This window comes from Miniopterus natalensis, chromosome 9 (assembly GCF_054644295.1).
Source record: "Miniopterus natalensis isolate mMinNat1 chromosome 9, mMinNat1.hap1, whole genome shotgun sequence".
Taxonomy (NCBI): domain Eukaryota; kingdom Metazoa; phylum Chordata; class Mammalia; order Chiroptera; family Miniopteridae; genus Miniopterus; species Miniopterus natalensis.
This window is the reverse complement of record NC_142089.1, coordinates 82248752-82276365: the sequence shown is the minus strand read 5'-3', so window position 1 is coordinate 82276365 and position 27614 is coordinate 82248752. Positions and strand designations below refer to the sequence as shown.

The 27614-nt window shown below is 45.5% G+C and overlaps 2 protein-coding genes across 4 annotated transcripts in view; both read right to left on the bottom strand.

Annotated features, from left to right (window-relative positions):
• BPHL (biphenyl hydrolase like) overlaps window positions 1-521 on the bottom strand; it is a 39934-nt gene extending 39413 nt beyond the window's left edge. Inside the window, exon 1 of the mRNA XM_087820707.1 lies at window positions 418-521. Within this exon, the coding sequence (XP_087676833.1) occupies window positions 418-521 (104 nt within the window). The remainder of the gene's footprint in view (window positions 1-417) is intronic.
• Window positions 522-5505: 4984 nt separating this feature from the next.
• The window catches only part of RIPK1 (receptor interacting serine/threonine kinase 1), a 30963-nt gene continuing 8854 nt past the window's right edge, over window positions 5506-27614 (bottom strand). For all 3 annotated transcript variants that reach the window (XM_087820704.1, XM_087820705.1, XM_087820703.1), the window contains exons 3-11: window positions 27153-27309; window positions 24985-25122; window positions 23294-23522; window positions 21469-21618; window positions 17774-17850; window positions 13158-13248; window positions 11054-11623; window positions 9515-9664; window positions 5506-7562 (exon numbers count right to left, since the gene is read on the bottom strand). In XM_087820704.1, the coding sequence (XP_087676830.1) occupies window positions 7273-7562; window positions 9515-9664; window positions 11054-11623; window positions 13158-13248; window positions 17774-17850; window positions 21469-21618; window positions 23294-23522; window positions 24985-25122; window positions 27153-27309 (1852 nt within the window). In that variant the 3' untranslated portion in view covers window positions 5506-7272. The remainder of the gene's footprint in view (window positions 7563-9514; window positions 9665-11053; window positions 11624-13157; window positions 13249-17773; window positions 17851-21468; window positions 21619-23293; window positions 23523-24984; window positions 25123-27152; window positions 27310-27614) is intronic.

Below are 27614 nucleotides of genomic sequence, written 5' to 3'. Positions count from 1 at the left end.
TCCGGGAGCCTGGATTCTCGCCGGACAGCAGCCAAAGGCCTCGGGGCTAACGGGTCGCAGGCGGCCGCAGGGTGGCCCTGACCCAGGAAACGGGGGGCCTCGCGGGGGCCGGGGGCCTTGCGGGGGGCCGGGGCCCGGGGGCCTCGCGGGGGCCGGGGCCCCAACAGGGGTCGGCCTCGGCTGCCGCGCGCCCGGGTCCCTCCGGTCCGCACCGCGAAGGGGCTGGCTCCCCGGCGGCGACCCCCGGGCTCCGGGGCAGGTCGGGGCGGAGGCAGCTGCACCGCGGCCCCGAGCCCCGAGCCCCGGGCCGGCCGGCGGCCCGCACGCGCCCCGCCGCTTCCTCCCCGCCCCGCCCCGCCCCCACCCGGGCGCGCGGACGCGGCACGCGAGCTCCCGCAGGGGCGTGGGCGCCATTACCCGAATGCGGCCGCCGGCCGGGCCAGGGGAACGTGGGGCCGCGACTTCAGAGCCGAGAGGAGGAGCCGCAGCCGGGGCGCCCCGCAGCCGCCCAGCGCCGCCATGGTCTCGCGTCGCCAGCGCCGCGCACGCGCATGCGCCGAGTCCGCAGGCCTCCGGGTCCGCGCATGCGCCCGGCCGTCCGCCGAGTCCCCCAGCGGCCGCCGCGCTCTGCCGGACGCGGGGTCCCCGCGACCCCGTCCCGCGGCTCGCCGAGTGCTCGCTGACCCCTGAAGAACGCGGCTTGCGGTCCCACGGCTCCGGGGCCCAGATCGTCGTCACTGGGGTGCCAGCTCTAGCTGCGCAGGGCGCACCCCGCCGAGTCTGCTCGTCCCGCGCCTGGCGGGGAGGCGGGCGTGCGGGCGCGCGGTGCGGGCTCGCGGGGGGCGTGCGGGCGGGCGCGCGGCAGGCGGCGCGGGAAGGCGGGTAGGGAGGCGGGCGTGCGGGCGCGGGGTGCGGGCTCGCGGGGGGCGTGCGGGCGGCGCGGGGTGCGGGCTCGCGGGGAGGCGTGCGTGCGGCGCGGGGGGCGGGCGGCGCGGCTGCGAAGGCGGGTGAGGTGCGTTTGCTTCCCGAGATGATAGGATTGAAACCTTTTTGTTCTTCAAACCACCTCACAGGCGTGAGAATGGCTGTTACTTTAAAAACACGCTTGAATTGACGCGTGGGCGAGGATGCGCAGGCCTGGAGCGCCGGCGCTGGGGGGACCTGACGGGGGAGCGGTCGGTGCGGGATTACAGGGCGTGCGGGTCCCGCGGCCCCTCTGCTGGCGCCCAGGGGGTGGGACGCAGGTCACCGCCGCAAACTTCACAATCGCGGAAAAGTGACAGCAGCGGACTGCCCACGGTGCACGCTCAGTGGAGCCCTGCCTGCCTGAGGAGGGCCAGCCCGGCACCTGCGGCCTCACGGGTGCTGCGCGGGACAAGCCAGTCACAGGACAAATCCTGGATGGCGCCACTTCTGAGGTCCCAGCGGAGGCGCCTTCATGGGGAGAATGGTGGTTGTCAGGGACTGCGGGCGGGGGTGAGGAGTTTGTGTTTAATGGGGACAGACTTTCAGTCTCACAAGATGAAAGGCTTTGGAGAGGGTGGTGATGGGAGCACAGTGTGAAGGCACTTAACTGGGCTGTGCACCTGAAAATGGGTAACACTCCCTACCGCTCATGAGTCTTCTCGTGTTTCACGCGCCATGTGTTATGGACCTTAGATGTCCACACGGTGTCTTGTCCACGTCGAATGAAGCGCTCTCATTGGTGGAAACTGTGCAGGTCAATCTGCGAAAAACTATATAATTGCACAAACCCATAAAGCATTGCAGTTACACTGTATTTTGGTCATTCGAATAGTCTTCGTCTTCAAGTTCCTGGCGCTTTTAGAAATGCCCTCTCTCAGAAAAAGGAAGGAAACCAACAAAACTGATACACTTCCGGAAGTATTTAACAATAATTTATCAGATATTCCTAGTGAGATCGAAGATGTGGATGACTGTTTTGACGATTCCGGAGCCGATTCTACTGACCCTACTGACAGTGAAATTGTTAGACCTGTAAGGAAGCACAAGGTGTTGGTGCTTTCAAGTGATTCCAACACTGACAAAGCTTCTGATAATTGTTGGTCTGAAATTGACACACCACCATGCTTACAAATGTTTGAAGGTCATGCTGGGGTCACTACATTTCCATCTCAGTGTGACTCTGTACCCTCTGTGACCAATCTCTTTTTTGGTGATGAATTGAGATGTTGTGCAAAGAGCTGTCCAACTATCAAGATCAAACCGCAATGAAACACAAAACACCATCTAGAACACAAAAGTGGTCTCCGGTTACACAGAAATCCATCAAAAAATTCCTTGGCCTAATTATTCTGATGGGTCAAACAAGAAAAGATAGCTTGAAAGACTATTGTTCAACAGATCCTTTGATATGTACCCCTATATTTCCACAGACAATGAGTCGCCATAGATTTGAGCAAATATGGGCATTCTGGCATTTCAGTGATAACGCCAAAATGGACAGTCGCTCGGGGAGACTTTCCAAGATCCAACCTGTGCTGGATTATTTCCTGCATAAATTTCGAACAATATACAAACCAAAGCAACAGTTGTCTTTGGACTAGGGAATGATTCCATGGAGAGGACGTTTAAAATTTTGCACGTACAACCCAGTGGAATTAACAAAATATGGTTTACTTGTTCAGATGGTGTGCAAGAGTGACACCGGCTATATCTGCAATATGGAGATATACACTGCTGAAGGAAAGAATTGCAAGAAACTGTCCTTTCAGTCCTTGTACCCTATCTTGGCATATGGCACCATATTTAGCAGGATAATTATTGCAATGCTACATCTACTGCTGAATTGCTGCTACAGAACAAAACTAGAGTCTGTGGGACTATTAGGGAGAGTAGAGGTTTACCGCCAAATTTGAAAATGAAAACATCAAGAATGAAGAAAGGTGACATAATATTTTCCAGAAAAGGCGATATTCTTCTCCTAGCATGGAAAGACAAGCGGGTTGTCCGGATGATATCAGCGATCCATGACACTTCTGTCTTGACAACAGGAAAAAAAATAGAAAAACGGGAGAGAATATGGTAAACCCTACCTGCATCAAGGAATACAATGCCCACATGAAAGGCGTTGACCGTGCAGCTCACTTCCTTTCGTGTAGTTCTAAGGAAAATGATGAAATGGACAAAAAAAGTAGTGCTGTACCTTACAAACTGTGGACTTTTCAATTCATTTAGAGTGTACAATGTCTTCAATCCACAAGCAAAAATGAAGTATAAACAGTTTCTGCTATCAGTGGTGAGAGACTGGATGACAATAACGAAGGCTGTCTGGAACCAGAGACAAATCTGTCCAGCCCTTCCCCTGGGGGTGCAAGGAGAGCACCTCGTAAAGATCCACCAAAAAGATTGTCAGGTGATATGAAGCAGCATGAACCTATGTGTATTCCAGCGAGTGGAAAGAAAAAATTTCCTACGAGAGCCTGCAGAGTTTGTGCCGCCCATGGAAAAAGGAGCGAATCTAGATACTTATGTAAATTTTGTTTGGTCCCTCTTCATCGAGGAAAATGTTTTACACAGTACCATACATTAAAAAAGTACTAGGAACTTTGTTTTTGTAAATAAAAATGTTATAATTATTGAAAAACAACACCTAAAGTGCATTATGATCTGTAGTTATGATGATTTAAATAATGTGCAGTTTGCCCAAAAACGTGCGGTCCCTGGCATATGTCTTAGAGATTTCTGTGCGGTACGCAATGTGTTAAGATGGTAAACTTGTTATGTGTACTTCACCACATTAAACTCTTCAAGACCATATGATTCAAGCTTTATAAAGGCTATAAGCATCTGGACTTGGAGATTCGGTGGAGAAAAGCAACATCCCTTTAATTCTGACGACCATTTCGCCTTAACTGGAAATGGCTGGCAGATCTGTGGCTGGTTAGTCTTGGCTTGAGTTTTTCAAGATGACTGCAGCTTCCTTGCATGTTACATGGCTTCTCCTCTGAGACCCACAGTGCTGCTAAGTGTTGCAGCCATGAGAAGTCCTGTTACCTGCAGGGTTCTCACTGGTCCATTGGGATTTCTTGAGCAGTAAAGGCAGGCTTGACCTAATATGGCAATGCAAAAATATTTATATTCTTTCAACAAAAATCAAATTTCCTGAATAGAAAGATTTGTATTTCAGCTGACTACTGTCATTTGAATTTCACAAATCTTTGGTGGGACATTTCCTTATCTTTTCCTGAAATGTTGATTGGGGTTTCTTGTCAGAGATGATGATTAAAAATAATTATCTACAATTTTAACATATTATCCTACTGGTAAGCAAAGCGGTAGCACGGTGAGGCTTTAGGTTATTGGTGTCACAATTTAAAGTATACACTTGAGTATGTAGTTTAAAAAATTACTACTTTTGTGCCAGGCACCTTATGATGCATTATCTTCTCTTAGTCTTCTCACCAATCTTACGTACTTTGCCCTCTCTATAGGTGAGGAAACAGGCTGAGAGAGGTGAGGAAGCAGGCCTTAGGCACACAGCTGAACAGTGGCAGAGGGGGGTTAAGTCTGCTTGATTTCAGAACCATGCACGTGGATTACACATGATAATTCAGTGCAGCAGCATAGCCCTTCAATGATTTTTGTGACCAGAAGAAACACCTATTTTTATTTATATTAGTATAATTAGAAAAACTGTTAGCTATAGATAATATTAAAATGTTTGGGAAAATACTATTTAAAACATTTTGTAAGAAACTACTTTCATTTTTTACTTTAAAAAATATTTTTAATGATCTATAACAGAGAGAGGAAGGGAGTAGAAAGAAACATCAGTGTGAGAGTGAAACATCGACAGGCTGCCTCCTGCATGCTCCCCACTGGGGACGGAGCCCGCAAGCGGGGCATGTGCCCTGACCAGGAATCAAATCCGCAACCTTCTGGTGCAAGGGATGGTGCCCAACCAACGGAGCCACACTGGCCAGGGCAAACTTTTTGTATTTTTAAAGAACTAACTTCACATTCTGGACCCAAAGCAAACATTATGACGATAGCAATAAGTGGGCAATCCACCAAGCAAGCCTGAACGGGAAGGGGTTCCTATTTGCCAGCGGTAACCTTAGGCCCTAAATTTCTGTTTGGAACCAAGTAGGGATACTCTTCTTTCTCATTTTGTAGTCACCTCACTTCGTTGGTTTCTGCTGAAGACTCGTGGTTTTTGTGGTGCTTGGGCCTTGCACTGAAACTCCTCCAGTGCAATTTGACCTTTCAGCCCAGGTTTAGCGTGTGGACGGAAGGAACGGCCCGAGCCGTGTCTCAAGGATGGCAGTGCTGCAGGCTCTCAGGGCAGCAAGCTCCCATCCTGATTCAAAATGCTCTGTCCAGAAGCATCTCCTCCTTTTCCCACCAGCCTCCTCTCTCCTGCCAACAGCAGGCAGTGAGAGGATGGTTATGCATCGGAGCCGCCAACCTCCATGGGTAAAGTCCCAGTGAGAACCCTAAACTCTCGTTTATACAAGCACACATCATTTCAATGGCTTATATTTAAGGTACAAAATTTTATTTTTAGAAAGTCAATTAAAAACACTGTCCATTTTTGCTTCTTATCATTGATCATTTGATCTCTATCGAAGCTGAAGATTTTAGAACATCATACCGTTAAGACAGAGGTACAAGGGATACATTTAGAAAAGACCTCACCCAGCCCACTAGCAAAGCCTGGGACCTGCCCCACTCGTTTCCTTTTGGTGTTTGTGATCAATGCTGTATGGCAGTGAAGTAGTGAGCCTACGTATGTGTGATAAGAAAACAGGTTCATAACTTTATAACAGGATCTTCTCAATGGGGGCGATTTTGCCCTTCCAGGGAACATCTGGCACTGTCTAGAGACATCTGTGTCACAACTGGGGATGGGAGGAGGGGGAGAACAGGGCTATTGGCGTCTAGTGAGTAGAGGGCAGAATTGTTTCCAAACATCCTACAACGCACAGCACAGTCCCCTACAACAAAGAATTATCCAGCCCCAGAAGCCAGTAGTGCTGAGATGGAGAAATCCTGTTTTACAGCCCCACTTCGCGGGGGGCGTGGGGTGCACACGCGTGTGCTGGGGCTGGATTGTGTGTGTGCGCGCGCACCCATGCGCGTTTGTGCTGGGGACGGAGATTTACAATCAGAACCACTAATACTGTTATTAGCCCACCAGACACTAGAATCTGTCCTGACAGCCGGACTGACCACACTGCACCGTCCTCTCCTTCCCTCCAGGGGCTAAGCACAAAGGCACACCCTCTCTGTTAAGCAAAGTGCTGGCAGTGCTATGAGACGGCCCGGCTGCCTTCCGTCCTCTAGTTTCTTCATTCATTCCTGAGTTTCACGTGGGCTTTGAAGGGCTGAGAGCTAGAGCCACAACCACCAGGCTCTGAAGCTGTCCTTTCTATGTTCTAGCTTACAGGAAAAAATGACAATGTCTCTACACCTCCCAGGGGGAACTGTTCAACAGTGATCGGCCCAGAGGCTCCAGTCACAACCAAGGTGAAGACAAGACCCCTGCACACCTGCTCCCCCTTCAGGGCACACAGGTTTGGAAAGTGCCTAAAGTGCCAGGTTACTAGGAAAAAAATTAAAAACTTAAGAATTTTTGTAGTCACATTTAGTAGCAATTTCTTGCAACAACTGTCTGTGAAATTGTGGTGTTTTTGTTTTCTATTCTTTCCCTTCTTAGTACACCTTAAAATCCCTTCAGTTAATTTATGGAGTGAAGGTTCCATGCAGTTCTTGAAGCCTGTAGTGAGTGACACAGCATGTGACACTGAAGTTAGCAGATCCTGTCACTCTGAAATGAACTGTGGCTGTGATACCAAGAAACCCTGTTGGAAGAGCTTAGAATTTTTCTGTGCTTTGGTTATAACAGGAGCCTATGTAGAGGAAAGAGCACAAAATAAGAAAGTTGACTTAGTTCATTCTCTGAATTTTTTTCTCTTGCTCAAACAAAATTCTAGGAAACTGAATGAGCAGCATAACTGGGGGTTATGGGATAAAGTGAAAGAAAACAATCTCTCTCAAATCTCTGTTTTCTCCCTTTCAAAACCCAATCAGGCTTCTTTTCTTATGGAGGCCATTAATCGGTCTTCCAGTTTAGTGGGTTGCTACAGCCTCTTTCCCACTGTCCAGCTATGGAATGCAGGAAATGATTTTTATGTAGACACAGAACCCACATCAGTGAGGAAAGAATTGTGGATGGTCTGAGGCAGCACAAGTTCAGTGGACCACTCACTAAGTGAGATGACTTCATGCTGCCGAAGCTCCTTCTAGTTAGTTCTGGCTGATATGCGCCACCAAACAGTTCAGCAGGTCTATGCGTGAGCACTGGTACAGCGCACGGGCCAGCTTTCCCACTGTGGCCCTCTTACTGCCTTCCCTCATCAGCCACTTCTGGAGCATCTGGTAAACTTTCTCTTTTAATCCATCTCGCTCATAGTCATGGTCAATTTCATCAATCTGAGATTCGGTGAAGCCCATTTTACGGGCACAGCTTTTCCAGGTCCTTCCCAGATTTTCTCTGACTGGGTCCAGGTGTTCATCAGTCAAACTAGTGGTATTATCTGCCAAAAAGAAGACAGGAGAAGGCATCAAGCTGCAACCCATTTGAACATTCTAGCTTCAAACCCTGCATGAAGTGAGGAGTACCTGCAGTGCAGCGGAAAGGGAAGTTCTTAATTATATAGCTGTCGACTCAGTGGGTGATACTTTACATGTCTGCTAGCCCATGGGGAGTTTCTGTGAATTAGAATAGGGGACACTCCCTCCTAGCAAATGCATCTCTGAGCCACAGCTGAGGGCTTTGGAATTAAAACCCTTGCCTATTCAGCTGTTTTAGACAACCTTAGCCAGCGGCCCTACTTGTACTAGACCTTCCTGATGTAAAGAGGGAAAACACCATTTTTTTTTCCTTTGGGGCATTTTTCACTTACATACGGCCAGAGTTAAGGCCACTCAACTCCTCATCCCCTTCGCCCAACAGTTTGCTTTCCTCTTACTCAGCCAAGGGAACTGAGACCGAGTGTGAGCCTACCTGTTAAACGGCAATGCCTTCCCATCTTTTAAGGAATGAGGCACGGATACCCTTCAAGGTCTATTTCTGGACTCACCCCTCCCCTGCCCAACTGCTGTCCTCTCTCTCCTAGAGCCATAACCTCTCTCCATCTACTGGTTCCTGCCCCTTAGGCCTTCACAAAAATGATAAAAGGAAACAGAAGTAAAAAATCACCACCACAAACCAGCCTACTCCTTGACGCTCATTCTAGCTCAGTAAGCTGAATATACAGAAAAGGACATCCAATGTTTACCCCTTAACCCCCCCTTTTTTACATATGTTTTCATTGATTTCAGAGAGAGAGGGGGAGGGGAAGAGAGAGAGAAACATCAATGATGAGAGAGTCATTGATTGGCTGCCTCCTGCACGCCCCCTACTGGGGATCAAGCCTGCAACCTGGGCTTGTGCCCTGACCGGGAATCGAACTGGGATCTCCTGGATCCTAGGTCAATGCTTAACCACTAAGCCACGCTGGCCGGGCTGAACTCCCATTCTTTCCTCAGCTCCCTATAGTGCAGCTGTTATCATCACCACTAGACGTCGGCAGTCCCAAACCTCCCAAGATATTTGACAAATGCTGTCATACCCCTCTGTGAGAGGGAACCCTGGGTTTCATCAGATTCTCAAAGATACCCTTATCTCCCTCAAATTTAGGAACCTTTGCTCTAGGTATTTTAAAAACTATCCTTCAAGTGGGCTAGACCAGGGATTGGCAGACTAAGGCCTGTGGACCAACGCTGGCAGCAGCCTGTTTCTGTAAACAAGGTTTTACTGGAACACAGCCATCCGTGTACATATTGTCTGTGGCTGCTACTGCACTACAATGTGAGTTGAGTAGTTTGCAACAGAGACCTCAAGGCCAGTGAAGCCTAAAATGTTTATTAACTAGATCTTAAGGACAAAAATTGCCAATACTAGGGTTAATCAGAAAGCTGGGTTCTTAAATCACATTGTTCTGGCCTCAGGACTGCTTTCCCCAGGTAGTGTTTTGGGATTAATGTTATTAGCTCACATAGTGGAACCTATAAGAGAAAGTCATCATTTTCATTACAGAGGTGATGTTCAGCGCAGTCTCCTATAGTTTACACAATTCCTTTTGATGAGGACCTGAGAGAGCTCTCTGTCCTAGGGCTGGGTAGTAATATTAATGATAACAATGATGATAATTTATCACTTTTGTAGATCTTACTATGTTCCAGGCAGTGGTCTAAGCTCTTTATACATACTGACTCACTTAATTTTCACAACAATCCATGAATTAAGATACTGTAATTTTCCCCATATTAAACAGAAATAAATTACAAAGAAATTATATGGAAATTACACAGATATTTTCCAGAGGAAACAGGTGACAACTTTCAGGGAGAATCATCAGAGAAATTTTAGGATTCCACTACATCCCTCTCAACAAGAAAGAAAGCTCAAAGTTGCTAGACAATGGGCCCTTAAAGGGCATCTTACCAAAGATATCTTGGTACGCAGAAGCTGGCTCTTTCCAGTTCATGTATGTGTAGTCTGGAAACGGCAAACTCATTCCACCAACCTCCATATGATTACTGTCTCCAATCTGAACCCCAGCACTGTTGTATATGGAATATTGTGCAGTCTCACCTGAATAGAGAGAAGCACACAGGTAAGTGCATCTAAATTGAAAGTAAGATGAAAACTGCAACACCACAAAGGGGCAGGGCTTTACTCCAAATGTTTAAGTTAAACTGTTTATTCTATGCCGGCCTGTAAAGTTTTCTTTTTTTTAAATATATCTTTATTGATTTCAGAGAAAGGAAAGGAGAGGGAGGGAGAGAGATAGAAGCATCAACGATGAGAGAGTCATTGGTTGAGCCCACAACCCGGGCATGTGCCCTGACCGGGAATCGAACCCCGATCGCCTGGATCCCAGGTTGACGCTCAACTGCTGAGCCACGCCCAGCCGGGCTAAAATTTTCTTTTTTAAATGTGGCTGAACCACCTCACACCCATTAGGATGGCTACGACCATAAAAGAGCAGAAAACAAGTGTTGACAAGGATGTGGAGAAACTGGAGCCCTGTGCGCTAACAGTAGGAATACAAAACGGTGCAGCCGCTGTGGGAAACAACGTGGCGGTTCCTCCAAACATTAAAAATAGAATTACCACATGATCCAGCTATTCCACTTCTGAGTATATACCCCAAAGAACTGAAAGCAGGACCTCAAACAGGTATTTATATCCCCATGTAGCATTATTCATAATAGCCAAAAAGTGGAAGCCACTCGAGTTCCATCCATAGATGGATACACCGCATGTGGGGCATACATACAATGGAGTATTAGTTGGCCTTAAAAAGGAAGGAAATTCTGACACAGGCTACAACACAGATGAACCTTTAGGACACTGTGCTCAGTGAAGGATGAATCCCGTACGACTGATCCCAGTTACAGCAGGCACCTACAGGAACTGAACTCAGACACAGAAAGCAGCAGGCTGGCTGCCAGGGGCTGGGAGGAGAAAGGACAGGGACTTCCTGTCCGACGACAGTCTCAGTCTGGGAAGATGAAGAGTTCTGGAAATGGATACAGGGACAATGTGGCTCTCATCAGAAACGGTAGCCTTTGACCTACATGAAATTGGAAATAAAAATATCCAAGACTTATTTCTTACCTTCAGAAAACAGCAAGCAAGTAAAAGAATACAAGCAGATACCTTCGCTTGCATCAGAGATTGGGTATAGTGGGACCACGGTGATTCAGGTTAGAGTAGAAGATGCCTACCAGCCACAAACCCTATAAACCAACGCATGCAGGCAGCTGCTCGGAACCCTACCCTCACTGAAACACCCGGCCACATGGTCGGATGGAGAGCATGCCGTGGCGCAAGTTGCATCTGGCAGCTGAAGACTCTGAATAACTTGCCCTCTGTTACCTTATAGCCTACAGCAGAGCTAACGGCTGTTTTATTTTCAGAAAAATTGAAAAAACGAAAAAAAAAAAAAGACAAGATTAGACTAAAAGGCCTGCTTACCTCTTGATGTCCGGGAGATGAATGGAATGGTGGGTGTGTTTTCCAGTAGGTTGGTCTCAGGCACTGGAGTTTTATGCAGGCCTGGCGTATGGCTTGCATTTGGCCCATACCAAAATCTGGGACCTGCTGTTCCCGCACCCAATGAACCTGTTCTAAGGTCATATGGATTATATGGTCCATTATTCCAGGGGGGTGCTTGGGGCTGGCTGGCCAGTCCCACGGCTTGGTGTACTGTGTTCCTAGGACTGGCTGCGTTGGAAGCCGCAAGGCCTTTTACCCCGGGGATCTGAACAGTCTCATGAGGTCTCGGTTGTGCAAAAGGGTCATGGGAGACCCTTCGTCTCCTCTCCTCTTCTCTGTTGTAAACCATATTTTGTCTGGGTTGCTGTTTTGTTTGCCTGTCCATGCGGCTGCCAAAAAGATGGTAGTTGGCTTCCTCCTGGAGTTTATTCTGCAGGATGAGCTCGCTCTGCTCCTGCTGGTGGTCTGGGGAGGGAGCAAACCAGGATTCCTCCACAGGCCCGATCCTGAGGCCCTGGGAACTGTGCAGCGAACTGGGCTGTTCTGTGGCTAAGAAGAAATGGTCAACATTGGAGAGTTTCATGAAACATTAAACAGCAAAATGAAACCCGAGCCTCATAGTGAATCTGAACCTCACAGTAACATACTGAGAACACTGAGAACAAGCAGGAAGCATTTACTAGGGAGCCCTCCCCTTTTGTACATGAAAAGCAGGAGCCCCAGCCTGGCAGTGAGGGAACCGGGGAAGTTCTAACTAGCAACAGAAAACGGGGTATCGCAGGCGTGACCACGGAAGAAAGGGGCTTGGGCTGCAGCAGAGAAGGTGGCTGTCTCCTCGGTGTGACACAGGGCTGGGAGATCAGAGCCACAGCTGTTCTGGTCGCTGTCCACGATTCTTTCGTTCTTTAAGAGCCCCGCGAGAGGAACAGTGATCACCAGGACTCCAAGGAAGAGGTTTAAGAGGCTAAGTGACTGGCCGCAGGACAGGCCGCCACTAAACAGACGGCTCCAAAACCCCGCAGCCCGCCTCCTCTTCCGCTGCAGGAAGAAGCACCCCTGCTCAGGTCTGAGACCAGCCTCTCTGCCTGTGCTCCGGGCCAGTCACTGCGGACCTTCTCAAGGACTTTGCTCCCACATACGTCTCCCTTTTCCCTGAACCATCACTTTCTCCCTGTCAGATACTTTAGGTGCCTCCTATTCAGGAAGTTTATTTATTATTCTCACTCGAGGATGCTTTTTCCACTGCCTTTCCAGAGAGAGTGGAAAGGAGAGAGAGAGAGAAACATCTATGTGAGAGAGATGTATCAACTGGCTGCCTCCTGCACGCACCCCGACTGCGGCCAGGGATCAGGCCTGCAACCGAGGTACATGCCCTCAGCCGGAACCAAGCCCGGGACCCTCAGTCCACGGGCTGACGCTCTGACCACTGAGCCACACCAGCTGGGGCTCAGGCTAGTTTATGATTTTGGTGAACTCAATGTTACTTAACATTTCAAATATATGTATCTTTTTTAAAAAAATTGATTGACTTTTGAGAGAGGCAGGGAGAAAGAGAGAAACATCAATTTGTTGTTCCACTCATTTACGCACTTATGGGTTGATTCTTGTATATGCCCTGAACAGGCATTGAACCCAAAACCTTGGCATTTGGGACAACGCTACCTGGCCAGGGCCAAATATATGTATCTTGACTCCCGAATATATTATAAATTCCCTTACAGCAGGTGTTAAATTTTTTTTTTTAAATAGCTTTATTGATTTCAGAGAAAGGAAGGGAGAGGGAGAGAGAGATAGAAATAGAAATATCAATGATAAGAGAGTCGTCATTGATTGGCTGCCTCCTGCACGACCCTGACTGGGGATTGAGCCCACAACCCGGCATGTGCCCTGACTGGGAATTGAACCATAATCTCTTGGATCCTATGTCGTTGCTCAACAGCTGAGCCACGCCTGGCTGGGCGGCAGGTATTAAATTTTATAGCTTCTTCTGTTTCTCATATGGTTGTGAATAATATTTTAGAGAGTGCATGAATGAGCAACCAAATAAGTTAATAAACAGATTTTCAGTCAAAATACAAGTTACCTGAATTGGACCTGCTTGGAGGTATTGCTACACAATCTATTTGGAGGGACTGCATTCTCTTCACAACTTCATTTTGGCTGGGAAACTCTTTCTATAATAAAGAGCAAAATATATACTTCAGTAAACAGCAGAAAGTACTTCTAGAAAATTATTATAAGAATTAATCTTTTCAGAAGCTAGAAATTTTACATAGCTCTTACAAGCAATGAATATTAAAAAGAAGAAATGTTTTTCCCAGGGAGTCAAAACAGTCTTAAAAAAAAAAAAAAAAAGAACAAAGTTGTAGGGTTCACATTTTCTGATTTCAAAACTTACTAGAAAGCTACAGTAATCAAAACAATGTGGTACAGACTAAGGACAGACATACAGACCATTGATTTGCAACCTTTTCCATCTCATGGCACATACACTAATTACTAAAATTCTTCAGCACACCAAAAAATATATTTTTTGCCAATCTGATTAAAAAAAAAAAAAAAAAAGTATAATTTTGATTCAGTCACATGGGACGGCTGCTGTTGTGTTGGCTGTTGTCATTTTTTTATTTGACAGTCTAAGGGAAAAAAGGTCAGTGCCCCTGACTAAATATTGCATGTCTTAAAAACTCTTGCGGCACACCCGTTGAATATCAAAACTGCTGCGCTACCAGGGGCTGGGGAGAGAAAGGAATGTGGAGTTACTGTTTAATGGGTACAAAGTTTCTGTTTGGGATAAAAAAAAAAATGGAAATGGATATTGGTGACCACTGCACAACATTTTGAATGTATGAACTGGACATTTAAAAACAATTAAGATGGAAAATTTTATTTATGCATCCTACCATAATAAAAAGGTACCTCTTTCCTATAAAATACTACTCTTACAGAAATTATAATGAGTAGGGAATTATATATATTTTTGGGGGGGGGATTAAAACTACTTTATTAAAATATAGGTCCAATGTCTTTTTGTTGCCCAAAATAAACACCTGTTATTAGTCTTATTACTACACTTCTGAGTAACTGAGTCAAATATGTGGCATGCAATATTACTGGTGCACTTTAGCAACTTTTCTTTACATTTTGCCAATTTCAGTTAGGGAATTATATATTAAAAAAAACAAAAACACATTGTGCCTTCAGGCAAAGGAAAAAATTAACATTTTGGTATTTTCTTCAACTTTTTTTTCCTAGTCATATTTGCATTTCACTAACACTGCAAGCTACAAAGGTAGTGGTCAAAAATATTTGCTGACTGAACCTATGAATGAGTTGGGGGAGACTGACAGAGGATATTAACTATGTGCACAGTTTGTAGAATGCTTTTTACTTAACCTGATAAGCATTTTTATGTTATTTTCATTTATAAAAGCAATTGCTTCCTTTTATTACACAAAATATGTAAGTACAAATTCCTTTTAAAAGACTCAAATTGTGCAGAATCAGAAAGCAACACTCGAAAGTTGTTTCTTCCAACTCCCACTCTTTTCCATTCCCTAGAGATAATCCTTACTCAGAGTATGCTGTCCATCCTTTATTTTCTCCAGGTAGTTGCATATGTATTCTGGAAACACACACACACACACACATATTCAAAAGGATCATGCTCTAAGTATTTTTTTGACTTATTTTTTCACTAACAAGTCTTAAAGATCTTTCCATATCACTATATGTTAGCTTTTATTTATTTATTTTTTAATCCTCACCTGAGGATATTTTTTCCATTGCTTTTCAGAGACAGTGGAAGAGAGAGAGAGAGATCGACGTGAGAGAGACACATTGATTGGCCCCCCCGCCCCTCACAGTCCTGACCAGGGCTGGGGATAGAGCCTGCAACAGAAGTGCGTGCCCTTGGCTAGAATCGAACCCGGGAACCTTCAGTCTGAACGCCGACACTCTAACCACTGAGGCAAACTGGCTAGGGCTCTAGCTCTTTTAAATGGTTATATATTCTGTAGTTTCAATGAATCATAATTTAGTATATCTACTTATGAATTATTTGGGTTATTTCTAATATTTTACTCTCAAAAGCTAAGGGGCACGGAACTCCTGGAGCATACATGTGACTATCATATATTATTAAAAGTAGAATTGCTGCAAACGTTATGTGCTTTTAAAAGTTTGATAGATGCTTCATTTGTCAATAAACTTCACCAATTCACACTCTTAACCAATAATGCATGGGGATTGCCTGTTATTCTGCATTTTCACCAACACTTAATACTACCTATCTTTCAAAAATGTTAATCTAATGGATAAAAAATTATAATCAATTCATTTTGCTTTTCTCCATTAGTGAGGCCAGTATCTTTACTCTAGTCCACTGACGGATTCCATTTTGTCAAACTTTAGTCAGGATTTTCACATCTATATTAAGTGATATTGGCCCATAATTTTCCCTTCTTGTCTCTTCTTTTTCAAGTTTGGGAATTGAGGGTATGCTAGTCTCATAAAACGAGTCTGGGAGAGCTCCTCCTCTATGGTCCAGACAAATTTATAGGCCTGAAGTAACACAGTCACTGACTATTTGGCTGACATCACTGATGAAACCCTGGGGTGGAATTTCTTTTGCGGGGAGAGTTTTCATCACTGACTCAGGATTTTAAATGGCTATGGGATAGTCAGGTTTTCTAACTCTATTTCATTCAGTTTTGCTAAGTTATACTTTTTCCCCCCAGAAATGTGTCTATTTTAAGTTCAAAAATTAGCAAAAAGGTGTTAACAATATCCTCAATACCATTTTTATAGTGATACCTCTGTATTCACTATTTCAGTCTTCTTTCTGTTTTTCTTCACCAGTCTTAACTGATTTTATTAGCCTTTTCAAAGAACCAACATTTAAATTTTCTGATCCTCTATGAACTGTTTCCTGTCACTAACTTGTGCTCTTCTCTTACTGTTTACCACTTTCTCTCTGCTCCAGGTGCATTCTGCTGTCTTCTCCGGGTGAGTGCTTGGCTAACCCCTTTCCACTTTTCATACCAGTAAGTGCTCCTTGGCAAATTCTGTAGTTTTAATATGTAGTGTTTCATTAGCTCCAAATATTTTCTAAATTCGATTAATTTCTAGTGTAACTGAAATGCAGTCAGAGAATGCAATCACTCTTTATATGATCACAATCTTTCAAACTAGTTGAGACTTGTTTTATTTCCCAGTACAAGGTCAATTTGTAAAAATGTTCTGTATGTTCTTGTGAAGCCTTTAAAGGTAAGTATTCTGCAGTTATTAGATGCACTATTTTATATATTTCCATTAGATTAAATGTGTTAATTATGTTTTTCAAATTTTCTATATCCTTACTGACACTTTTTTGGAGTTATTCTAACAATTAGAGGGAGATTTGTATTAAAATCCCCAACTAGGATTGTGGGTTTGTCTGTTTCTCCGAGTTCTGCCAATTTCCGCTTCCTGTATTTCAAGGCCATGCTGTTAAGGGCACATCTATACTTAAAGCTATTACCATCATCCTGGTGAACTGGCCCTCATCCTATGAAACAGCACTGATTACTGTGCCAGGGCTTTTCTGCTTTAGTGACTATCTTTCACAATGTCCTTTTCACTACATTCTTGGTTTGCATCAGATATCTATCTCTCTTTTAAAAAGTGTAAAAGTCTGGCCCTGGCCAGTTGGCTCAGTGATTAGTGTGTCGCTGGCCGACTGAAGGGTCCTGGGTTTGATTCCAGCCAAGGGAACGTACCTCGGTGGCAGGCTCAATCCCCAGGCCTGGTCGGGGTGCGTGTAGGAGGCAACCAGTCAATGTCTCTCTCTCACACTGGTGTTTCTCTATCTCTCTTCCACTCTCCCTGAAAAGCAGTGGAAAACATATTCTCAGGTGAGGATTAAAAAATAATAAAGTATAGAAGTCTGGCAATTCTTGACTGCCCAAGTGTTTTTCTTGTTTTGTATTTTAAAATTGTTTGCCTACCTATTCTATTCACTGTCGTCTCCTTTCATGATTCCAGCAGTATGCTGCTGAAAGGCTGATGACAGCAGCTCATTTCTGCACGCAGGCCAGGTCTCTGCTCCTCTTTGCCGGTTTGCTGGTAACCATCTTTGACACACCTGACTCCAGACTTCAAACTTACTGCTCCAGCCCAAAGCAGCTGCTGCTCCCATTTATTGCTCAGCACAGGGAATTAGGGGGAGGAGCCCACTCTTATGACTGATATAACTGTGGATCCCAGATAACTCTCCCTGTCATTGTCCCAGGTGACCAGCCCGTTTCTTTTCTATAGTGATTCAAGACTTGCTCCTCAGGTACTACTTCAGTATTTATGTTCTGGGTTAGTTCCTTTTCTGTTACGTGTCTCAGCAAATATAATTCTGTTGGCGTTCTATCTTTCAAGACTTCCTCAAAATGACTGATCCACCTAGGATACTTCCTAGCTTAGTCCAGAGAAGTTGTGCTTTTGCTTTCATATTGCTGTGTATATTTCCTCACATTTCATTAGTTTTAAAGGAGGAATGGGTCAAGAATGTCAACTTGGTATCTGCATAAAATTGCTAATTTTGTTTTATGTGGTTACCAAGCTAGCTTACCTCAAATCTCAGTAACAAATTATACTGCTTTGGTTTCCATGCCTGAAAATATGCATGCTTTGATATGTTAACTTTTTAGCACCTGCTGTATTACCTACCTTTAAACTCTTCACGTCTTCTTCTACACATTCTTCTAGGTTATGTAAATAAAAGGGCCTAAATTTTTCTTCAATGCCTATATAAGAAAAACAGTACTTTAAATATCTTAATTATTTTCTAAAATAAAGTTAAAATATTAATAATCTATTATCTTTGAATTACTTAATCTGTGGGAAAGCAGTAAAATAAAAATTTAAATATCAATTGACTGACTTTCAGGAAGAGACTGACAAGATTAATCACTAGGTAGACAGAACAGGGACAGTGCAGCGCTGGAGCCCAGGAGAGCATGCAGTTTCTCTGGCCATACAGCAAAGACCTATCAAATGTGCCTTAACCTCTAAGTGAACCAGTTGGCTGAGCTCTGTTCCTGCCCCTCTGGCACCCAGATTACACAGGATGGAATACTCGGGATAAGGGCTTGGTATAAAGAGTTAGAGCTACTGACCTTGAAAGAAAAAGGCAACTGCCAGTCTCTGGAAAATGTAGGAACATACTTCTCCTTATTTCCCCTGCTAAGCACAACGAGAACCCCTAACATTATATATAAAGTAAATATAAGGAGGCTCTGAGCAGAGGAGAGACAAAGGCAGATCAGCGAGGGACTTGGGGATCTGAGAAAATACATGACATTGAGTTCACTCGGTGTTCTTTTTGCCTCAGAGATTCCAGACTTAGACCTGAAGAAAGCTGGCAACCCAACAACAACAAAAGCCCAACAAAATCCTGCTCTTTCTAGCCAGGAGATGAAGCAAGGGGCATCCTAGCAGGACAGAAAACCTTTTGCCACTAACCACACTGCAACCAAAAGACAGAAAAAACGGTTGCTCCATCCCCACCCCTACCAGCAAAGGCTGAGTGTGAGCTGAGACTTCCAACCTCACGAGACAGTAACAGGGTTACCAACACTGAACAAGGGTGACATCAGAGTCCACAGAGGGAGGCAGGACTTTCCTTTCTGCCAGATGGTGACGAGCTCCTCCACTCCTGTGGTGTCAGTAGACTACAAGGCAGACTGGACATGCAACCTTACATTGCAGTAATCAAACATCCCTTCTCTGTCCCAATGGGGAAGTGTCAGAAAAGGCACAATGGGGAGCCAGGATGGTCATCTCCAATGCAGTATCCATGGAGACCATGTGGATGCTGCAGAAACTCCCAGCCCTGACCTGTAATAACAAGAAGCCCCTCTACCTCATACGTCAACAGGGCTAAGTGGGGATCTTGGACTCCCCTCAACCTGGTGGCAAACTAACAAGGTGGCAAAACCATACCACTGCCCACACCACGTCAGATAAAGGCAGCTATAACTGCAGCTGAAAGGGATCCAGAAGCTCCTAACACATTAAGAAAAAGCCCAACAAAAGTTTCAATAGAAAAATCACTCATCATACCAGGAAGACCTCAAACTGAATTTAAAAAGACAATCAACAGATGACAACACTAAGATGACAGAGGTCTTAGAATTATCTGTCAAAGATTTCTAAAATTTATATTTATTGTTGAGGATATTGCAGATGTTCCCCTTTTTCCCCTCATTTGCCCCAGTCCGCCCAGCTCCTGCCCCTCACCCCCAGACCTTCACTGCACTACTGTGTCCATGGGCTATGCATATATGCATGTAAGTTCTATGGGTAATCTCTTCCTGTCATCCCCTCCCCCACCAAGATTCATCAGTCTGTTCCATGCATCCTCTAGGCCTATATTGTCTGTCAGCTTATCTTGTTTATGAGATTCCACAAATAAGTGAGATCATGTGGTACTTGTCTTTCTCTGACTGGCTTATTTCGCTTAGCACAATACTCTCCAGGTCCCTCCATGCTGTCCCAAAGGATAAGAGATCCTTCTTTTTTACAGCTGCATAGTATTCCATGGTGTGAATGTCCCACAGCTTTTTCATCCACTCATCTACTGATGGGCACCTGGGCTGTTTCCAGATATCAGCTATTGTGAATTGCGCTGCTATATAGGGGTGCATATATTCTTTCTGGTTAGTGTTTCAGGATTCTTAGGATATATTCCTAGATGTGGGATCACTGGGACAAATGGCAGTTCCATTTTTAATTTATTGAGGAAACTCCATACTGCTTTCCATAGTGGCTGCACCAGTCTGCATTCCCATCAGCAGGGTACTAGGGTTCCCCTTTCTCCACACCCTCGACAGCACATGTCATTTGTTGATTTGTTGATGGAGCCATTCTGACAGGTGTGAGGTGATACCTCATTGTAGAATTAACTTGATGATTAGTGACACTGAGGATTTTTTCATATGTCTCTTGGCCATCTGTGTGTCCTCTTTGGAGAAGTGTCTATTTAGGTCCTTTGCCCATTTTTTAATTGGATTGTTTGTCTTCCTTTTGTTAAATTGTATGAGTTCCTTATATATTTTGGATATTAACCTTTTATTAGATGTGTCACTGGCAAGTATGTTCTCCCATACAGTGGGCTCCCTTTTTTTTTTGTTGATGGTTTCTTTTGCTGTGCAGAAGCTTTTTAGTTTGATGTAGTCCCACTTATTTACTTTTTCTTTTGTTTCGCTTGCCCAAGATGTATCAGCAAAAGTTCTGCTATGTATGATGTCTGAGATTTTACTGCCTATGTTTTCTTCTAGGATTTTTATGGTTTCACAACTTACATTTAAGTCTTTTATCCATTTTGAGTTTATTCTTGTGTATGGTGTAAGTTGGCGGTCTAGCTTCGTTTTTTTGCATGTATCTGTCCAATTTTCCCAACAGCATTTATTGAAGAAGGGAAAAGAAATAAAAGAAGCTAAGAAACAAGGAGGCCTGTGCAAGCAACCCAAGTTGTGTCCATTGACAGATGAATAGATAAACAAAAGGTGGCATACACATACAGCGGAATAACACTCAGCAATAAAAAGAAAATTCTGACACCTGCTGCAACACCGATGAACCCTGAAGACATTTATGCTCAGTGAACTGGGCCAATCATAAAAGGAGAAATATTGCAGGATTCTTCTTATAATGAGGCACCCAGAGTAGTCAAATTCATAGAGACAGAAAGTAGAATGGTGGTTGCCAAGGACTGGGGGAGAACAACACTGGAGGTGACTGTTTAATGGGCAGTTTCAGTGGAGGAGGCAGAAGGGTTCTGGAGATGGACACCGGTGACAGCTGTACAACACGTGAGTGTACTTAACAGAATAAACTGTGCACTTAAAAATGATCAAAAATGGTATCTAATGCGTTACGTATATTTCAACACAATTTGTAAAAATTATGAAAAAAACAAACATGCTTTTGGGAGGGGTGGCATCTTTTCATTGAAAAAAAAAAATGTTTGAGCCCTGGATGGCATGGCTCAGTGGTTAGAGCATCAGCCTGCGGACCAAAAGGTCACAGGTTTGATTCCAATCAAGGGCATGTACCTGGGTGGCAGGCTCAATGCCCGGCTCTGGTCAGGGCACGTGCAGGAGGCAACCAATCGATGTGTCTCTCATATCGATGTTTCTCTCTCTCCCCCTTCCATCCCTCCCTTCCACTTTCTCTAAAAAAAAATCAATAGAAAAAATATCCTCAGGTGAGGATTTACAACAAAAAAAGTTTGAAATCTAGAAAATCAGTTGAAATCACAAGTGGACTCGGTTTTCTGAAGCCTCAAAGCAACTTCCTGACATCTTACTAGGAAAACCACCACATTGGTGACTGTACACAGCCATAAAAGATGCCCTTACCAGCAAACGTTGGCCGCACTTGCGGGTCCGGGTCCCAACACTGCTTCATGAGGCTGATTATCTCCTTTGGGCAGTATTCAATGATGTCATTCACATTTGGCCTGTTCCCGGCTTTAATGCAGATTATCAGCTGCTGCTCACAGATAGCATCTGTAAAGCAAAGAGGAGCTCCGGTTTGGACTTTCTTTCAGGTCTGGCCCCTCTCAGGCAGGGAGGTGACAGAACTTGGACAATGCTGCGGATCCCTCTCTGCCTGGGATGTACTTTAAGCGAGGCTGCCTCATCCGGTAGGGGCAGAATGGACCTGTGGCAAGGAGCCACGAAACACTTTAATTTCTGTAGATGAAAGAATTCACAGGAAAGCTGCCTCCTGGCAGAACACGTGAAATATTAATGAGTGACTTAAAATGTAGTGATAATTGCTACTCAAGAAGTACAAGGCTCTGAGAACACAAGCTCCACCAGAAAGTCAAGAAGATTTTGTCAAGTACAGAAAAACAAAGGGTCATCCAGGTGAGGAGTGGGGAAGGACACAGAGAATGGTTTCGGCTGGGGAAGTCGGACATAGGTAGACGGAGGTCCCACAAATCCTGATGCATCCCAGAAATTAGTAGTAGTTCAGGATAACGGAGAGTACTCACTAAGGAAAGAGAAGGAAAAGGCCAGAGAAAGAAGCAAGAGCCAAGTCAGAAAGGGCCTAGTATTTCATACTGAAGGATGTGAGCTTTAAGGCCACAGAGCCTTGGAAGGATTTTAAACAGATGAGTGAGGTGATCCTATTTCCTTTGGGGATGACCAGCTGGGCTGCAGTGTGATTGATGGATGCCTATGAGGAGCCTATGCAGAAATACAAAGGGTTTGACTGAATAGTCTAGTGGTGATAGAAGTGGGTGGATTGAAGGTGTATCTTGAATCATCTATACACCTTGACTCGGAGGTTCTGACGTCTGACTGGATGTGGGAGATAAGCAGCAGGCTGAGTCTGTGATGACTACGGTTTCTGGTTGGGCAATTCAGCAGATAGATGGTGATGCATCGCTGAACATAACAAAAGTGCAAAGCTGAGAGGGCCCCAAGCAGAGCAGGTAGAAGATGGATTAGTCTGGGGAGATGTTGCTTTGGGGTTCCTCCAGCACATGGAATAGATCTAACAGACAAGTGCATATCTAGGGCAGGGCTAGAGAGGAAAGACTGGAGAGGCGTGGGCAGAGGGGAGCATTAAACCGTGGGAGAAAGTAATCACCCAAAGGGGGTAGGGAAGTGTCCATTAGTTCATGCACTTAACCAACTGAAGAGCAGCGGCCTACGCATCAGTTCTCCTGCACCAGCCATGTCTGTCTCATCTTTACATTCTCAGTTCTGGTTAAAGTGCCCACGTAAGTTCAGAACTGAAGTAACTCTTGAGTGAAGGAGCAGGTGGATGGATGAGTCTGACGTGTATGCCTCGTAGGACCAGGGTAGACACTCATACGCAGAGCCAGCAAGCTTTCTTGTCCAGGAGGAATCCTGGAATTTCACAGCCCCTCCCGAGCTCTGATGCACTATCAAGGCTCCTATCTGTCCCGTGGCCCTGGATTCCTAAACTGTGATTACTCATCCAGACAACAAAAATGTACTGAGCACCTACTGTGCTCCTAGCACCATGTGAGAAACAGTGAATAAACCAGACGTGGCCCCAGCCCATGGAACTTACCATCTAGTGGGTCAGACAGACACTAAATGAACAAACAAGTATAAATTTTAATTGACTTCACTGAAGGCCGTATTTTGTTCAAGAATTTTGATTAATACCCAAACTAATACCGCTCCTGTATAAGTGTCTTACTTTCGTAAGGCTCCTTGTGTGCAAATATGGCCCACAGTACTATGGCGAAGCTGTACACATCCGACTTGTCTGAGGGCCGGGCGTTGACGTTGTCCAGGTGCTCGGGCGCCATGTAGTGGAGGGTGCCGCCGTTCTTCTTAGAGAGACTGTCCGTTCTCCGCTGCTCGTTGTGCTGGTCCTTCGTCAGCTTACTCCACGTCTTAAAGGAAGCAACTCCGAGGTCAGCTATCTGCAAGAGGCCAACGGGGTTGCTCTGGGAGGACCACAGCAAGTCAGACTTGTCCTTAACTTTGGGGCTCACCCAACAGATGGGAGGTACAGTGAATCTCCTAGAAAGAGTGGACAGGGCTGAAATTCTGTACTTCCTCAGCCATCTAGAAAAACCTCCCCTAAGAAATGCACATGTGAAATCCTGGGACCTCGATTCTTATGTAATTAAAAAGCCAGGAAATTTGCTGGAGGGATTGGTGGGTGGGAAGAAAGGAGGCAGAACAAGACATTTCTGACATGAACAGAACAAGCTCTTCTAATTCCTCACGGACTCTGCATATGCTTTTCAACACTTTCTGGAGAAAAAAGGGTATTTTCTTCTCAGCAGACTTGTAGAGCAGACAGTGACTAGGTACTTCACCTTCAGTTTTCCCAAACGGTGTCCGAAAGCCGGGGGTGTCAGTTGCCAAGGGTCCCAAGGGCACACTGAGGATAGGGCTGCAGAGCTACTGGTTTTGAGTTGGTAGCCTGAGCCTAAGAGAAGATGGGAGGGAAGGAGGAGACAGACAGACAAAAAGCAGAGAGAAAAACAGCAAGGTCAGACACGAGACAGGGAAGCAGCCAGGCAACATGACAGGACAATCCAGTGAAGACAAAATCAAAGGCGACCGTCTCACTTCTGCCTCTAGGAATCCAAGCATGTGGTTATGTAAGATCCACAGGTTCTAACCCAGAAACATAAGAGATATATTATTAATGTAAAGAAGGAAACTTCCTTTTTTTTTTAAACTTTTTTAAAAAAACTTTTTTCTTGATTTCAGAGAGAAGGGAGAGGGAGAGAGACAGACAGAGACATCAACAGAGAGAGAGAGTGTCATGGATCAGCTGCCTCCTGCTCGCCCCCTGCTGCAGATCGAGCCCACAACCCAGGCATGTGCTCTGAGTGGGAATCAAACCACTATCTCCCAGATCCTAGGTCGATGCTCAGCCACTGAGCCACGCCGGCTGGGCAGGAGCCTTCCTCCGAAGACAGGAGTACAACCTGCCCGAGATGAGGACAGCGTCAGAAGCAGGGCCTCCCAGCAGAGGGGGACCCCTGTGAACGCAGTTGCAGCATCCCTGCCCCTGGGCCACTTCCCCGTTCAGGTTTTTGCACCTGCATTCCTGCTGCCAGAGCCAATTAGCTATGAGGACTTCACCTAGTTAAGTATAAAGTGAACAGCAATTCCTTTCATGTTTCCTTTCCTACAATGGTAAGCGTTGGGAGTTTTCAAAAGGAAACACACAAAATGCAGATGAAAGTACATGAATCCATGAAAAATATAACCTCCATCAAGTCTGTGTCTTCCTTTTCAATCCTTGGCACCACTGCCACCAGGCAGAAACTGAGCCAGGTGCTCCTGCAGAGTCACCATGGATCTACCGTGAAGAGTTAGCCCTAAAATCACCCCAAGCTCTGCAAGCCTCTAGACTGCAGTTACCTTAATGTGAAAGTCGTTATCAACCAGGATATTTTCAGGCTTCAGGTCCTTGTGTATTATACTTTCTCCATGCAGATAGCACATTCCTTCAATGGTCTCCATAATTATCCTTCCTTTTACAGAAAGGGGGATGCTGATCTGAAACAAGTAACATTAAGTGTATGAAATGGAAAGGTAGCCAAACAGGGCAAAGCAACTGTTTCAGTCAAGAGTAGTGAGGCTGCACTAAGGACACAGTACCTGCCTTCTCTCCACTTAGCAGCACAGCCCACATTGCAGAACAAGTCCCCCTTTGAAGCAAGAGTTCATCCTAGGTGCTGAGAGTATTAATGGTGTGTTTTCCAGTGTAAAACTAAAACTTCCATGACAATACAGTGATATATAAAAATGCTATACAATTAGGCTCCTTGAGAACAAACATCATTATTACTATTTAGGATGTGCGCTTACTACCTAGCATGGTCATGAAAATGTGTTTGTGAAATAATGTCAAGAAAAAAAAGAATACAAGGGAATGTGCTCACACTAATTAGAAGCATGTAAAGATTACTCTATGAGATAACAGTGTTGTTAACACTGAAAGGAATTTAACGTCCATTTTGTGATATGTTATCAGGTACTTCAGGTCTCTGTAGACTCTCAGGTCACTCTTACAACTGTAATCTAGTTATACGAACATCTGTGTTAATATAGAGAATTCCAGTTTCTATTTATAGTAGTTAAACATTAGATTTGTTTAACATTGAAAACACAAACTCTCACTCTGCGTGTGTGCACACGCATAGTCCCTCGTTTACATATAGACTGCTTCCAACAAATTTATGTGCATTGGTTGTTGGTAAACGGGGAAAAAATGTAAACGATGGAAGTAAGATCCCCAAGTCAACCCCCCAAACCATATCTAACCCATAATGTAGCTGGACTGAAGTATTTATAAACTGACCACTACTATACAAAAATGGCCAGAGATCCTCCCTGCTTCCACGGCATGCCTCTGCACTTAGGAAAAAATTCTGGGCAAGCACAGATCCCCTTCGCATCTTTCTGCTGTTCTCCCTCCTTTCTCCTAATTAAGGCACCTTATCTTTGCCTGGTCCCCAGAAAGCCTACTTCCTTCATGCACCTGATCTTGTCGAGTTCTGGGGAGAACAAGCTGATAAATGATGATACAGCGTGTATGGTAGTCATCTGTATCTTTCTCACAGGTATTTGTGAGAGGTGTCTGGGGCTTCAGCAGTTGTGAGGTCAGGGGAGAAGACGGGAAAAGGGGAGTATGTGCCATAGGACAGTTGTACCCCACCACTCCCAGAGGCAGTCTACACTTTGCCATACCCAGGTATTTGCAGTTTCCCAAACCTGGCGTACTCTTGTTCCTTGGCACACGCCCTTTTCGCCACCTGGAACACTTATTCCTTAATCCTCTGCTTCAGAACCTCTACTTGACTTCATACTGTGGCTCAAGCATACCCCTCTGTGGTCCTTTCCCACCTACCCATGCCAGGGCATGGGCCTCTCTTCCGTGTTCCCGCGGCACATGACGAGGGGTCTGCCAAGCATCACACACACTCATTCCCTTCCCTCCTGTCCCCTTCACTTGTCTGCACCATCTTTGCCACCTCTTCCTGAGCAACTAGCACGAGGTCTTGATCTTAACAGGTACATAAACATTTAAAAGTGCTTTCGAGTTATTTGGTTTTGGTAAACTTGTCATTTCCCTGTTTTAAGTCCTACTCATCCAGTGTTGTTGCCTCTAACGTACATTTAAGCTGTCTCTTCAATGGTATCCACGTGGAATCATTAATGATCCTTCTCATACAGGCCTTTACAGATACATTCTTTAATCAACCCATCAACAGATCAATATTTAATTGTTAACCACGGTGCATCTACCCCACATCAGACCGTGCGCTTCGTGCAGACCGGGTCTGTCTCTGAACTGTGGACCTCAGAGAGGCTGACAACAGCCCGGCCACCGCATGCAGGGAGGAGAGTAGGGCCTGGCCACCGCGGGGCGGAGAGTCCAAGAGGATTTAGCGAGGGACTGACCAGAAATCCAAAATATCCAGCCAGTCACAAAATGACTATTTTACCAACAAGCTACAGAAGACGGCGAGCAATAACCCTCTCGGACGAGTGAGTGCGCCGCATGTGGCGCGTGGAGCCCGCACCTCGGCCTTCAGCACGTGCATGAGGCTGCCCTTCTCCATGTACTCCATCACTAGTGAGTAGTTGCCCTCCTCCAGGATGATGCCCAGCAGCTTCACCACCCGCTCATGTCTCAGCCTGTGCATCATCTTGCCTTCCTCCAGGAGGGACTCGTTGTACCTGCGGGAGAGAAAGGGGCCGTGAGGATGGGCACTGAGCCCTCTTCCCCTGCTGGCCCCCCAAACGCAGCCCACGTGCCCCAGGCATCCCTGTACACCTGCCTCTATCGCTACCTGTGGGGTACTGGCCTCAGCCAGGCACTGACTACAAGCTTTAGAGGTGGCTGGTTCCTCCTTCCCAGTGGCTGACAGTGAGTGCTCAAGACATGTCAGCTGAGCGAGCGAATGATCAGTAAATGAAAAGCAGCAAGGGCTGCTGCCCGAGGAAAGGGCTGTGCTGCAGTGGAATGAAAATGCAGCCTCCCT